This window comes from Mixophyes fleayi, chromosome 3, assembly GCF_038048845.1.
Source record: "Mixophyes fleayi isolate aMixFle1 chromosome 3, aMixFle1.hap1, whole genome shotgun sequence".
In the NCBI taxonomy this organism is placed as follows: Eukaryota; Metazoa; Chordata; class Amphibia; order Anura; family Limnodynastidae; genus Mixophyes; species Mixophyes fleayi.
In genome coordinates, this window is record NC_134404.1 from 253,656,441 (window position 1) to 253,671,860 (window position 15,420).

At 39.3% G+C, this 15,420-nt stretch overlaps 1 protein-coding gene across 1 annotated transcript in view; it reads right to left on the reverse strand.

The window, feature by feature from the left end:
* The window catches only part of LYST (lysosomal trafficking regulator), a 461,445-nt gene that overhangs the window by 286,948 nt on the left and 159,077 nt on the right, over positions 1–15,420 (reverse strand). The window contains exons 18-22 of the mRNA XM_075200948.1: positions 14,620–14,793; positions 13,087–13,236; positions 10,942–11,079; positions 10,084–10,282; positions 3,649–3,780 (exon numbers count right to left, since the gene is read on the reverse strand). Coding sequence (XP_075057049.1) covers positions 3,649–3,780; positions 10,084–10,282; positions 10,942–11,079; positions 13,087–13,236; positions 14,620–14,793 — 793 coding nt within the window. The remainder of the gene's footprint in view (positions 1–3,648; positions 3,781–10,083; positions 10,283–10,941; positions 11,080–13,086; positions 13,237–14,619; positions 14,794–15,420) is intronic.

Below are 15,420 nucleotides of genomic sequence, written 5' to 3' on the forward strand. Positions count from 1 at the left end.
GTAAGTGATTAAGGGTTTGATATCTGCATATAATCTAAAGCTATGTACAGGTTGGGCCTGTGACTAACATAGCAATTTTTTGCAGAGGATAAGGAAGGAAATCAACGTTTTTTTTTTCTTTTAAACAGTGTCCTGCAGACTCTGCTGACTAGCCCCTGTCCTAAATGTATAGTGTTAAGTCCATATCGTCGCTATCAATAAATATTGACTGATGCGATTAAAATGGTTCCAAAGCACAAAAGAGATTAAATAGCAAAATTAAGCATAACACAAAAATAATACAAAGTACAACCAATACATATGCTGCGCAGTCCTGGATCCAGGAACTGTCCGACAATTCTGATACCTGATGACAAAGAGAGACCGTCCCTGAAACAGAGGTTGCTTATATGCTGTCAAGGTTAGAAAAAACACTGGTAGTGTTATCTGTGTAAATTTTGTGACATTAAGAGAGTTCTTCAAGGAGGGGGCAACTCACTTCAACTGTTGCATAAGTGTCTTCCTGCTGAAGAACTCATTTAAACTGACCCATAAGAAAAGTGCTTTTGAGTATTAATCTCATATTGCTCATAACTAGATCCGATAGCTACTCTGTGGAAGCCGGGTTACCGCTGGCGAAATATGGATTAATATGAGATCAAACTCTATATATTGTAGAGCTCCTGAACCATAAATACCTTTACTATAATATTATCTGTATAGTTAACCTTTAATTCATTTATTAAATAATCGATTATGAATTGGAAAGTTTAGAAAATGTGTACTATTTACAAGTGTAAGTGTGGATGTAAGGGTGTGTGGTATTAAACTGTGCGATTGTATCATTACACGTGGTATACTAATTGCAATCGTACGGTAAACCAATATTAATAAACTTAGCTGACTTCATCCAATTATTTAACTTCCACAAAAGTACCTGGGAACTGTCCACACTAAGTCATCCACACCATGTCGTGTAGAGTAAGTGTCAAAAAAAAGGAATTCTCTTTGTTGGATTGTTCTATTACATTACCCTCTTCTTGTGAAGAGCACTCAGAAACAAACACTCTCCAGGACCCGACTAAGACAGGACTGGCTTTTCCGCAACTTAGAGAATATTCTAGAGAACTCTTCACTGAGTAAGGAGAAGGAAACTCTTACAAAACCTTGTACAGTTTTAACCAGGAATATCACCCAAACAGGCTCATCTTTTGGCATTGCTATGAGAAGCATGGGGTAATCGGCTGAAGATTCAGTGAAATCGATGGAAGGACAGGTCCCTTCTCCTGCAACCAGTGGACGTGAAGCAAACTGCTGGGCAAATGCAGAATTAGACTGCACTAGTGTGCAGCCCAGGATGATTCCACCAAACCAGAGTTGATTCCAGCCAGTGTCTACGATAGCTGGCCTCCCTCCAAAGGCATCCTTTGGGGGGAGGCCAGCTATCGTAGACACTGGCTGGAATCAACTCTGGTTTGGTGGAATCATCCTGGGCAGCACGGTGGCGTAGTGGTTAGCACATCTGCCTTACAGCACTGGGGTCATGAGTTCAATTCCTGACCATGGCCTTATCTGTGAGGAGTTGTATGTTCTCCCCGTGTTTGCGTGGGTTTCCTCCGGGTGCTCCGGTTTCCTCCTACACTCCAAAAACATACTGGTAGGTTAATTGGCTGCTAACAAATTGACCCTAGTCTGTGTGTGTGTGTGTGTGTGTGTGTGTGTGTGTGTGTGTGTGTGTGTGTGTGTGTATGTTAGCGAATTTAGACTGTAAGCCCCAATGGGGCAGGGACCGATGTGAGCGAGTTCTCTGTACAGCGCTGCGGAATTAGTGGCGCTATATAAATAAATGTTGATGATGATGATCCTTTTCAGACTATCCACATAGTCACAGCCTAATATTTTACACAAGTATAACAAGTCACAGATGAAGCCCCACCATCCTAGACACCCTATTATTTGGCAGGACAGGCAAGGAAGATAAACCAAGACAGATACAGAGTACACAATATAGAAAAGGAGAACCAGGTATCAGCAAACAGCAATAAACTCATCAGTAAATTGTGCAGAAATATAACACACCATCCACATTGCAATCCCACTCTAGCTAGCAGTAAATACCTGCTGCTGGAAAGACAGAAGAGAGTGTAGTTGCTTGCACAGTTTCTGATCTTGACTGATATTCAAAACACACCTGAAATCAGTCCGAGTCAGTTAGTGTAAATTATACTGCTTGTACCTGCACCTCCCACCAGGACTCAGTAGTCAAAGACCTCCCTTTATCCAACCTGAATGAAAAAGAGTAGGACAAAAGGCAGATACAAAGTACAAAATATTGATAAATATACCAGGTATCAATAGACAATAAAACTCAAAAGAATCTGAGTAGAATTATATTGCATATTACCAATGCAATTCCAGTCCTACTCTAGCTAGCAGTATTTACCTGCTGCTATAGAGACAGAGGAGAGTACATCAGTCAGGGGAAGTAGCATAGCTCATGGGAGTGTCTGATCTTCAGTACACACATGAAATCAGTCAGGGAGGGGAGTGCAACAATGCTACTCGGGCCTGCACCTTCCCCTCCCCCAGCACGCAGTTATATACCTCTCTTTATCCCCATCATAAGGTAATGAGCAGGTAAAGAGGCAGCAGGGTTGCTGGCAAAGTGACTGGTGTAGACTGATCTTCAGAACACAGTCGAAATCAGTTGGGGAAGAGGTAAATGATATGGTGCAAGGCTCTTTTTTACATCTCCCCCCAGGGCCCAGCATGTCAGCAGCCAGCGTCCTAGAGGACAGCCCCCCTGTTCTGCGACTGTGCTTGGTGCGGGCCCCACTTAGTTCTACTTCCCAAATGGAGCCCTGGCTCTGCAGCAGCCTTGCTGAGCAGGATCCAGGCCCCACCACACAGAAGCTGACCATCTTTTTAACATCCCCTTACTGGTGCTAGAAAGGAGAACTTACCTTGCCGATATCTCGGTGCAGTCTGGTGCTGCTCTATCTACCCCCAGCTACAACCTGCAGTGAAGAGGTGCAAGACACCCGAAGACACCCCCATGTCAGGGAGCGGGGTTGCGGTAGACTATGCCTGCTTACTACTGACTTCTTTCCCGCTCCTGTTTGCGGACAACCCCGCAAGACTGCCTGCCCTTAAATATTCAAATAAAAATAAATACAAAAACAGAAACAGGCTGCTGAGGCAGCCCAGGAAAAGAGAGAACACCCTGTCCTGAGGGTACTCTAAAAAAAAAAAAACTGTCTTCCCTGCAGGGTGGCGGGTTATAAGAGGGAGGGGCATTTAATTGGTAGAATTATTTAAAGTGCCCATATTCTGAAGGAGGTTCCATACTCAATGGTCCAGTGTCCCCCAGTGGATGATAGATAAACAGTATTTTCCACCATCATCAACCAGGTGTCATCTGCCTTAATTTCTTGTAGAATCACAACATTAAATCCCTCCTGCAAAACTCCAGACATTGGAAGACTGGATACCACAACACATGCAAGTCAAACTGACATCACGACATAGCCCACCACTCTATTAAGTGACAAACATCAATTGAATGAGCCCTCATCTAACATCTTTAAACTTATGTAACTCACATTTAGGCTCAGGGTAAAGCCTTTAATAGTGAGCACTAAATAATTATAAAATAAAAAAAAATTATACCTTTTGGCAGAGCAACTGAAAATTCCAAAGGACTTCTGCTTGAAAACACAGGACTGACAGAAGATCGTCCTCCAAAGGTAGAATGTCTCTGATGTATAACAGATTTCAGTTTTTCTTGAAATATCTTGTCATCTAAAAAAATCAAATTGAGATATCCATAAATATGTGCATTTAAATAAAACCTATATTTCCACACTACACACAATAACAAACTTGTTCTCACAAAAGTAAAGCAACAAATATACATCCAATTTATAATTGTACTTTTGAGTTTACAGCATTGGTTACAATCAAATATATATCCCACCCTTCTCCAGCATACCTAATAATACAGCCACATTACAAATGTCACGTATTAACCTTAACATTTAACACAAATTGCTGCATTCATGCAATACACTTTTTTAATATCTTTTCACCTGCCTACTCTTATACTGGATGTTTTCAACACTCTCATTAATAATCCCACTATCTCTTCTACCAATACACTTCTTTCACTTACTTCCTCCTTTGGTCTCTCCCAGTGGACCACATCTCCCACCCACGGTGATGGATATTCTCTTGACCTTGTCTTTTCCTGCTCCATCTCTTGTTTCACTAACTTAGCATTCCCACTCTCTGACCACAACCTCACCTTAACTCATGCTCTCCCCCTTGCACATATATCCTCACATACTCAATGACACTTAAGAACTCTTAACCCAATCCACTTCACATCTTCACTAAAACATCTTTTTTCAAATATGTCTGCAATGTCTTGCCCTATTTAGGCCTTCTTTTTCTAAAAAACAAAACACTCCTTTCAGCCCTAGACAATGCAGCTCCAGCTACCACATACAGTCTTCGACATCCAAACCCCAACCATGGCACACCAAACAGACCTACAAAAGTGCTCCCGCACTGCAAAGCACCACTGGAGGAAATTTCCTTCCTATCCCGATTTCCTCCACTATAAATTCATCCTTTCACCTTACAGGACTGCCTTTTCAATTACCAAACATTCTTCAAATCTCTATTATCCATTCAGTCTTCTAACGCACGCCGCATCTTTGCTACCTTCAACTTACTTCCCTGCACCTCCTCCCTCTTCCTCCCACACAGACCATGATTTTGCACACTCCACCCACCTTCACCTACACTCCCCAATCCTCTCTTAATTCATTATCTCTAGTAACTAAAGACAAAGTTTTTACACTCATCTCATCATCTCCCTCTACAACCTGTCCTATCGACCCTATCACCTCCAAACTTTTCCACTCCCTTTCCTCCACTGCATGCCCACCTCTAGCTCACCTTTTCAACCTGTCTCTCTCCACTGGCACATTTCCATTCTCCTTAAAACATGCGCTCATGCCACCAATTGTAATGAAACTATCTCTCGATCCAAACGCTTTCTCTAACTACCGCCCTATTTCTCTTATCCCCATTGCCATCACAATTCTTGAGCGATTAGTGCAAAAACGCCTATCTCATTTTCTTTCCTCTTACTCAATTCTTGGCTCTCTGCAATTAGGCTTCCATCCCCTACATTCCACTGAAACTGCAATGATCTACTTACTGCAAAGTCTTGGGGTCATTTCTCTATACTCATTCTCTTGGACCTCTCTGCTGCTATTGACACTGTTAATCACACTCTTCTACACACCCCTTCACTCATTGGCCTTTTTGACACAGTTCATTCCTTGTTCACTTCCTACCTATCGAACCACTCCTTTAGTGTTTCTACCTCTGGCACATCCTTCCCTTCACTCCCACTATCTGTTGGCCCTTTACTTTTTTCATTGTACACCTCTTCTCTAATTCGCTCATTCGGGCTCCAGTACAACCTCTACGCTGATGACACCAAAATCTATACATCTTCCCATGACCTCTACTTTCAGTACTATCTTGTTTAACCAACTGTCTTTCAGCTATCTCCACATGGATGTCCAAACGCTACCTAAAGCTTAACATATCCAAAACAGAGCTTATTATCTTCCCTCCTGCCAGAATCACCACCTCCCCTCAGATCTCCCTCACTGTCAATAACATCACAATTTGCCTTGGTGTCCCACTTCACTCCACCCTCTGCTTTACTCTTCACATCCAGACTCTCTCCCAGTCCTGTTGATTCCACCTTAAAAACATTTCCAGAATACGTCCTTTTCTTACTCAACATGCTACCAAAACTCTTATCCATTCTCTCATCATCTCCAGTCTTGACTACTGCAACCTTCTACTCTCAGTCAATCCCGACACACATATATCCACACTTCAATACCATCCTATATACTGCTGCAAGACTGATATTCCTCTCCCTGCTCGAAATCTGGTGCACCACTTTGCAAATCCCTAAACTGGCTCCCTGTGGCATTCAGAATCCAATTCAAATTACTCACCCTTACCTACAAATCCCTCAACACCACCATCCCTTCATACATCTCAAATCTTATATCAAAATACTCTCCCATCTTCTTAGATTTACCTCTGACCTGCACCTTGCTACGTCTCTGGTAACTACCTCTCACTCGCGCCTACAAGATGTCTCCCGTGCTGCTCCCCACTTATGGAATTCCTTACCACGCCTCCCAATCAGGCTTTCCCACAGCCTACAAATCTTCAGATGTTCTCTAAAAACCCATCTCTTTTTTTAAAACTTACCTTATCCCTGATTATACTATTCACACCAAAACACCCTCACAGCTCTCACAATCTCCACTCTAAGCCAAACTTGCTCCTCGTGTTTTAGCTGTGCCCTCTTCCACTTAGACTGCATGCTTTCTAATGAGCAGGGACCTCCATAGCCTTGGTTTTTGCGTCTGCATTTATTTTGTCTGCCTTGTCTATCCTTGTTTTCTGTATGTGTTTGTTTCTCTACTGTGTGGCGCTGCGGAGCAATGCGGTGCCTTACAAATCTACAATAATAATAATTACTCAAGCCCCAACAGAATTCAATGTATATTAACACAATTGGGACCCCTATGGTGGGAAGTTTGCCATCCCAGTGGTCCCACTATAATGGACAGATGTACCTAAGACCTCTTGCATCCTCATTCACCAGATAATGATTTTTAAGTAGTTTGAAAAAATAATCTTGATCTGTCCAAAATGGAATAAACATACTTTCTTCTTCTCCTGTGTAGTCCAAATTATATGTGGGGGGTTTGGAATGCAATAATAAGGGCTTTTTCATGCTAACCATCTGTGGTTGGTTGAAACTTATCAAAGCCGTGATTCTCCAGGACTCCCTTTCATATTGCTGATGTTGTTCATATTGAAAGAATGGGTGGGATTTAAAAATTTAGATTTAATAAAGTGGTGAAAAAGGTGTGTGTGTTTGTTTTTTCCACTCTTTTGGTCTGCAAGACCCCTGTCCATTATGCTGGGGTCAAAAAATTGACCGTAAAGTTGTTAATTACCCCTGCCCCATAGCCCAGAGGGATCGGTCAGAACCCCAGTGATTTTAAAAGCTTTTGGGAGGTTTTCATTATAGCAGAGGGTACCCTTGTTATAATGGAAAGCAGCCCAATTTTTGGGATGGGTGAAAATGTGGGGAGGAGGCACACTGACGTTTTTTTTCTTCTAATTTTTTTTTATTTATATTGTGGAGTGTGTTCGGAAAATGCCAAATTAAAAGTAAAGGTCCAGAGACAGTGTTGGATTTTATTTCATCCCAATCTTCACTATCTAGAGGTCCTCCCAAGCCCGCTTATGAGAATCTCGATTGTCTGAGTCAGGGACTCTCAGCTCCACGTATTGTAGAGATATGAGGAAAAGTGACTCGAAAGAGGTCAACAGCCCGCTTCTTAAAGATAATTTAGTAGTGGAGTAAAAATTTCTTAGTTGCAGATATTGAAAAAAATGGGTGTTGGGAATGTTAAACTTTGTTTTTAGGTCTTCGAATGAGGGAAAGGAAGTGTCTTTAGTGATATCATTGAGATAGTAAACATTGTTCTTTTTTTAAAATTCGAAGGATGAAATTATACAGCCTGGGGAAAACTCAAGTGTTGTCGAAGAGAGGAATGATTGGACTGGGAGCAGGGGCGAGATTAAACTTTGTGTTTACTCGACCCCAAAGAGAAAGCGAATGCGATACAAATGGATGATAAAGAGCGGACCGAGGACGTTTAATACGAGGGAGCCACAGGAGAGAGGAGGCGGAAGAAATCCACAAGCTCTCGGCTTTGATCGAGACCCAAACTCTGGAGGAGCCCGAAGAGTTCCATAAAACACATTGGGCAAATTGCGCTGCCAAAAAAAAGTGTTTAAAAATGGGGACCCCCAAATCACCAACCCGTGCCGATCTCTGTAGGACGAGGAGCTGGATTCTTGGACGTTTTTTGCCCCATATGAATTGTGAAGTATAATGTTAGAAAAAATGTTGAAAACGTAAGTCTTCCCAGACTCACCCACTAGTGTTAGAGAGGATGTTTGTTGGAAGGGTCCTTCCTTCATATTTGGTGGCAATGTCCCAAGCTTGTCGCATTCTGGATGGAACTAAGGAACTTCGCGTCTCAGTTACTGCAAATTGACATTCCAGTCTCTCCCAAATTTTTCCTTCTCCCACTTGGGATTCCATCCGCTACCAAACATCAATTAAAGATGTTCCATCATATAGTTTCCGCTGCACTATGTCAAGTTGCCACTAATTGGAAACAACCCTCTGCGCCTACACTGCAGACAATTGTTAAGAGAATATGGCACTCATACAAAATGGAGTACATGACATGTTTTTTGCGCAATATCTCTAAATCATTTAATAATGTGTGGGTGCCATGGATATCATTTTTCCAAATTCAAACTCCTGTCACATGACTTCTCTACATCATTCCATTTGATGCCCCTCCTCAGCACTTTACCTCACCTTCCCTACCCCTCCCTCCTCTTTTCGATCTCTTGCTCTGTTCTCTTCATCTAATGGCAGCTTGCTATACCCTACCCTATCTGGTCTACTTACTGCTGTCTAACCTCCTTCTTCTGTTTCTTCTCCCCTCTGTCTCTATTGTAAAATTAGGTCAACATCTTGACTTTTCACTTTTTGATATATGCTGATTGTTTTATCTCCCTAATATACACAAGTCTACTGTAACGTAACTAGTCATTGATTGATGTTCAATGTTGACCTTTGCCCCACCCCCTTTCCGACTTCTAAGGCTGCCGGCGGCTGCACAGTATGTGCAGATCCGTTCAGCAGTGACAGTGTGCTGTCCCGCTGCTCTGATTGTGTTTAAAACACAATCAGAGCAGCCGGGCAGCACACTGTCACTGCTGAACGGACCTGCACAGTGTGTAGCTGTCGGCAGCAAGTCCCTGCTAGGGGGGGGGCGATCCCCTGGATTCGCCACTGACTCCAACTGGCTCTGAGCTAGTGCAAAAAGCAAGTTATATTATAATGATTTAACAGCGAATTGTGAGAAACTGAGAAACTTCCCAATGGTTTGGTGTTTCACATAAATATGGCAGAAATCGTAGTTTGATGCTTGCTACATCTGTACAAAACTATTTTGCTAAAAAAAAAATCCATGTCCATCAAATTCAACCTTTTCAAAGGTGATCTGTGTTGAATCAAGAAAAAGGCAAACAACTCTCCAGCAAAGTAGCTGTCAATTTAAACTTACAGGGGATAAAAAGATAAAAAAAAAAAAAGAAAAGTTAACACCTAACTCACTATCCCATCTATTAAAAATATATGTCCTTCATCATTCCCTGTAATCACATTCCAATCCCACAAGATTTGTCCAGTGCTCCAGCTATACTCTATCAGACTGTCCCCATAACCTTGAAAACTTTATTTGAATCTTACCACATGCTCTTTTTTTCCACTTATGTCCATACCTCTTCCTTTACCAATTTCAGGTCCACTCAACACACTGCAATGCAGTCTTATATATACAATCCACAAAGCACTTTACAGCTTTATGCAGAAAGAAACTAATTGTATAACGGGTCTACACAGTACTCCATATATTCATATGCATTCAAATGCTTAAAATTTGAACTTATGCTTTATGTATCATTGACATGTTTCATATTGAGTTAAGCTCTTGCATGCACAGCTGTTACCAAATTTGTATCATCTTTCTATACTGTAATCAAGGTATGTTTCATCTCCCCAATGCACTGGCATGAGGAATATGCTAGTATTTCATAAAAAAATAAAGTGATCATGATGAAAAAAAAAAGTACAATAAAGGGATATGAATGGGACCTTTCCAGTTGTCACTTCAAGCTGACAAGAAAAATAATATAAATTACTGCAAAATCCTCTCTTGCATTGCATTTACATAGAAAAGTGTTATAATACTTTAAACCTATAGTATTATAAACATTTTAATGTTTCCAGAGTCCCAGAATAGCCTTTCAAGATTATCAGTTTTATTATTCAATTAAAATTATGAGAACTATTAAAAGACAAAATAAAACAATGGAAATAATTCAGCAAAGAAAATGACTCACCTACGTGTAAGGAGAAGAAAAAATTGCTTGGATTATGGCAAACATAAGTGTTTGTTGGTGGGTGAACAGCTAAGAGGAAACGGAAGATAAGCCTGAGCAGGTCCAATTCTGGAGGTGATCCAAGCACTTCCTCAATAATTTTGATATATGATCTACAAACTTCTTGAGGAATAGATGCAATATATCCTTCCCTGTGTTCCTGATACAAGAAACAATGAAATGAAAACATTAACACAAGATTTTATAATTCAAGAAATATAACAAGAGAAACCATAATAACCCACATTTTTTTAATACATGAGCAGATACATTATGCATAAACTACCAGCATTAAATAGGCCTCATCTTTCTAACAAAGGAAAAATAAAATCATAGCACTTAAGACAAACGTAGTAAGTGTTTGTCTTGACTAACATCTGCCACAAACACAAGGAGTAGCATCACACCCTCATAATATTTGCATGCCTCCCATGTAACAGAAACAGACCCAAACATTTGTGCCATTAAGGCCTTATACACACGAGCGTTCATTTTAAGCAGTTAACGAGTGATCTTAAAGCCCTTTAAACATGCTTTAATACGAGCAGTTCAAAAAATAATGCAACCAATCAATTTGAGTGAAATTCAACATTGCTTGTAGCATTCATGAGTGCTAATGATCAGTAAAGTATAATGGAGATCTAAGGGAGTACTCATTAAGTACAAAGTACAATATGTTGCAGGGAAGCTTTGAAAGTATGCCTTAAATGCTTTTTCAAAAGCAATGCAAAGTATGCTTGGCGTTATTGAAAATAAAGTGTCAATAATTCAGTTCAATGTCTTCAATAGAACAAATTATCAACAAGCAAGATAGTATACCTGAAGAACCTGACAAGCAAGCAGGAAGTGATGCACCACTCTGGCTTTTAGCAACTGTTTTACATTAAACAACTTGTGAGGATGGTTATCTCGGATTAGTATCTCTAAAGAGGTCAATAAAGTTTCCCAGACTCCAGCCTGCAAAAGAAAAAAAAAAAAAAAAAAAGAAAAAAGGTACAGTAAGTTGATCAACTGATAATTTCACTAACACAACTAATCAAATCTAAATCAAATGCCAAAATTTTTGAATAAAACAATATTTTGATAACAAAGTCATTCTGCAACACACACTGATTATTTAGAAAAATGCTACATTAACAAAAATGTCATATATATGGATTTGCAATGAAATGTATGTGCAGAAAGTTTGAACTTGAAAAGTAATTAATCTGCACTCAAGCTATGGAATATAAGAAAAATGTAGAATTATGTGCGAGCATGAAAGCAGCTTAATTTTAGAGGTACCCGGTCTCCCAAAGCAATCAATAGTAAACCATGGTAAATCAAGCACTGTGATCAATGTGCTAAATATAAAACTTTCTAATCTATGCATATATCATCAAATATAGTTTTGCATAGAATACATACTCAAACACTACTAAAAGCTTTTGGATTGCATATGTTTGTTACTTATGAAACATTGTGTAGGTTTTGATGAATACCATAAGGTACGAGTGGCCACAATACATACTTTGGAGGTTAAACTATTAAACTCTAATAAATGGTCCCACATAAAAAATCTATAAGGCTTGTAGATGCCACAAATTATACCAAGTCACCTCAAGAAAGATAATCCTTCCTTCGAAAAATCTCGTAGAGGATATAATCTTTACAATTTGTGGCGTATATCATGTAATCATGATTCTAGTTCTCTCTGGTGTCAGCCTTAAGTGTTTCAACTAAACTTAGATTTACCCTGGCACAGTAGCACCCAGTTATAGCTTTTGTATGTTAAATTTGCGTCCACTATGCACTCCATTTCAGGAATACATCAATTCCCTACACTATTGGGTCCATCTGGAACAAATCTGTCTTCTTACCAGGCCAATGCATAACCTGCTTCCAGACCTGTTTTAAGAGTGGTATCGAAATTGTTTTGTATGCCTTGGGATGTGAACAGTGTGCTTTACTGAATAACCTATGGGAAAAACTTGACCTTAGGCCTGTCATAACTAGATCACTGACCCCACTCAAATCTTTATGTGCACATGATCCCCTGCCAGAGAACATAATCTCTATACTCTACAATTTACTAGTAACCACTAAACAGGTTGCCATGCCGAGACGCAAGACTAACTGGGAAGAGGACTAGGGTACGCAACCGGAAGAGGACACTTTCTCCACTGCGAGGGAAAGTCTCTTGGTTCTTGATATCTTCCTTGTTCAAGAAAAAATGCATCCAAAAGTGTATTATAAGTGGTACTTGGTCCCCACTAGTCTAAAGGGGATCTATGGCGTGACCTCAGATCAAGGTCGGAGGGATTGTGGTGAGACTGAATATTATATTCACATCTGGTGGTCTTGCCCCAAGATTGTTCAGTTCTGGGATGACATTGTCAGGCTTTTCCTTGCCATCACCAAAGTCCCAATCACTAAATATGTCCATGATCTCTTCTAATCGGTCTCCACAGGAATTCTGGTTTTGGCCTCAATTACTCCTCCCCCCTTACAAAGTCCACCCTATACCTGCTACATTCCTTTTGACGCTCTTATCAATGCCAGTCACATATCCAAGCCTTTGAGATACCGTTTTGTGCTACATTCTAAATTACCATGCCCGTTATCTGGTTTCTAGTCTCTAATTGTGTAATCTGTTTATATGCTTATACACCTGTTATCATTGTGACTTCTGGCATCTATTGTTGTATTGTATCCTTTCTGAAAGCATAAAGTTCTTAAAAATATGTATAATAATTTAATATAAAGTGGTATGATATAATATAGGAGTTACATATTATTTGGGCCTAAATGTTTTAATGTTAAACCCTGCATGAAAAGCATTTATTATTTGTATAGCAGAAGGGATGGGATGTTTCTTATTGTCCAAATGGATTATTGAAATCAGCTGAAAACAACATTTAACAAACCACCAATATATGTTAATGACAAAACAACTTGTGTTACTTGCAAAACGTACTCGCATACCTCTGCCTTTGACCATATTTTCCAATCTAACAGCAGGTGTTCTAGTAAGCGGATGTCTTGAATCACGGAAGTAGTATCAAAATTGAGATGAAATTGTTCATTTACACTTGTATTGAGTAACCAATCACCAGTACACCCTTTCAGAAGTACCTACAAATAAAATGATAAACCAATAACATATACACATACAGTAAAGCTAATTTCCTGAAATGGTTCAGGAAAATAGAAATCTATCACTTTTCACTGAAATACTAGTTTTCCAATGATGACACTGGAAAGGATTTAATGAACAAAAAAAAAAAAAAAAGCTCTAGAAGTTCAAAGAAAAAAAACATGTAACTGATTAGCTGTTTTTTTTTCAACGAGTCATCAACCTCTCCTCCCAGTGATATCACAGTGCATAGGTAAAGAAAGTTGTGCTGGAAAAGCATTGGGAGTGTGTCAAGCACTGGGGAACAGATTTCTGTTGTACAGCAGCCAGATTTAAGCAAGTAGTGTGAATGCCCAGGATACTGAGAATCTCAAACAACAGAGGTCATAAGCAAGCTGTCAGATCCCTGGGCAGAGAGGTCCCATGGTTAACACATTGAACACTCTATCAAGCTCTTAACTGGATACAATAGGGTCACCCATACATTCTGCAATATCCAGCACATATAGGACAAATGGCCTAATATCACAATGCACAAGTGTGGAGCAACAAGGTATTCCCTCACATACCAAGTCTTAACTAGTAAGTAGTGACTCTGGTTTTATTTCCTATTTTATTTTCTGAAACGTACTTGTGCAACTTAATGTATGCCTTGTTATAAACTTTTTTGTAACTAAGCCTTGGAAACATTTTTTAGATTAAATAAATTTAATCTGGTGTGTTCTCCGTGATTCTTTGTGAACTTACGAAGCCCAGAGAGGCTCATGCTACATGTGTACGTGATTTAAGTGTGAAATATTAATAAGTGGCTTTGGTGAATGTGAGGACACCATAATAAATCCTTTGTGGTGGCAGAAAAGGTGTATTCATTGCTAAGTGAAGCCAGTCACGGCCAGTTGTTCAGATTGCTGTATCTGGGACAGGCTGGGCGCTCGTGACAGTGGTAATTTTATTTTCCTCTCAATTTTATTGTTTTAGGCTTTAACATCCTTTGCTGTGTATTTGTTCTGAAATGTGAATTTATACTGCTCAGTAAAGGTTTTTATTGAGGAAACAGAATATGAATTTCTGGATCAATTTCAGGCCTCCAGGCATGCTAAAGTCCAATATTTAAAAGTGAGTTATTTGATTATGCACCATTCTTGCAAGGGGCTACAAAGTGGCTAACAACTGACATGGTAATTGTACAAATGTTGCCAATACAGTTAAAGAAAGCCAATTTTACTAGTCTGACAAACAGACACTTTAGACATAATCACAGATTTACATGGCTACAGTCGCCACAGCTGTATATAGTTTACTTAAATGGTATCCTGTATTTATATTTAAACTTAGTTCCAAAAACACAAAAAACTCTGCAATGGTTAACTCGTTGTACATACCTTTAGTATATGAAAGCCGATGATACACTTAGGTCGTACAAAGACTTGGTGTATCATTGAGTAAATATCACAGTTTTCACTTTCTTGTATTCTCTGCTGGTTATATTTTGTTAAAGACAATATTATATGCAATCCTAAGGACTGTGTCTTTTCACAGTTGCTGATCTCCACAATCTAAAACAAATTGAAGTTTTATAATTGTATATTACTAATAAACAGTTTTAGAAAAATATTTTCTACAATACAAATGCAATAAATGCACTACTAAAATTATTCATACTACACAAATTCTATTTAAAACACTATCAAACCTGGGGGTGGGAATGATTTGTAAAATATTTTCATTTTAGGAAAAAAAATAAAAAATAAATTGTTTATTGCAAATAAAACATGCATATAATGTTCAAAGCTCAAATGTAAGCAAATGTAAGTGGTTTAGGTGAACATAGTTTTCTTATGTTAATTTCTGACTAGAGCCAACAGTCAGCCTGTCTGTACTAAATCTCTTCTTCTATGCCTTCTTGCCTGGAAAACTTTGGCATGTACCATGTAAAGGGTATGGGCATCTCTAGCACACCTGATCTGTAGTAACCATTACTGATGGGAATCAATGGGAAATAACCTAACCAAAAAAATATGGAAGGGAGAACTTAAAGTAAACAAATTGCAAATGATAGATAACGTTATTTTTCCTGTAAATACTCCATGACAGATATTCCAATGCATAAATTCCATCCAGTTGCTTTCAAAGCTCTCTAGCTGAAGCCTATGCCCTTTTGCCCAAGATGTAGATACCACTCT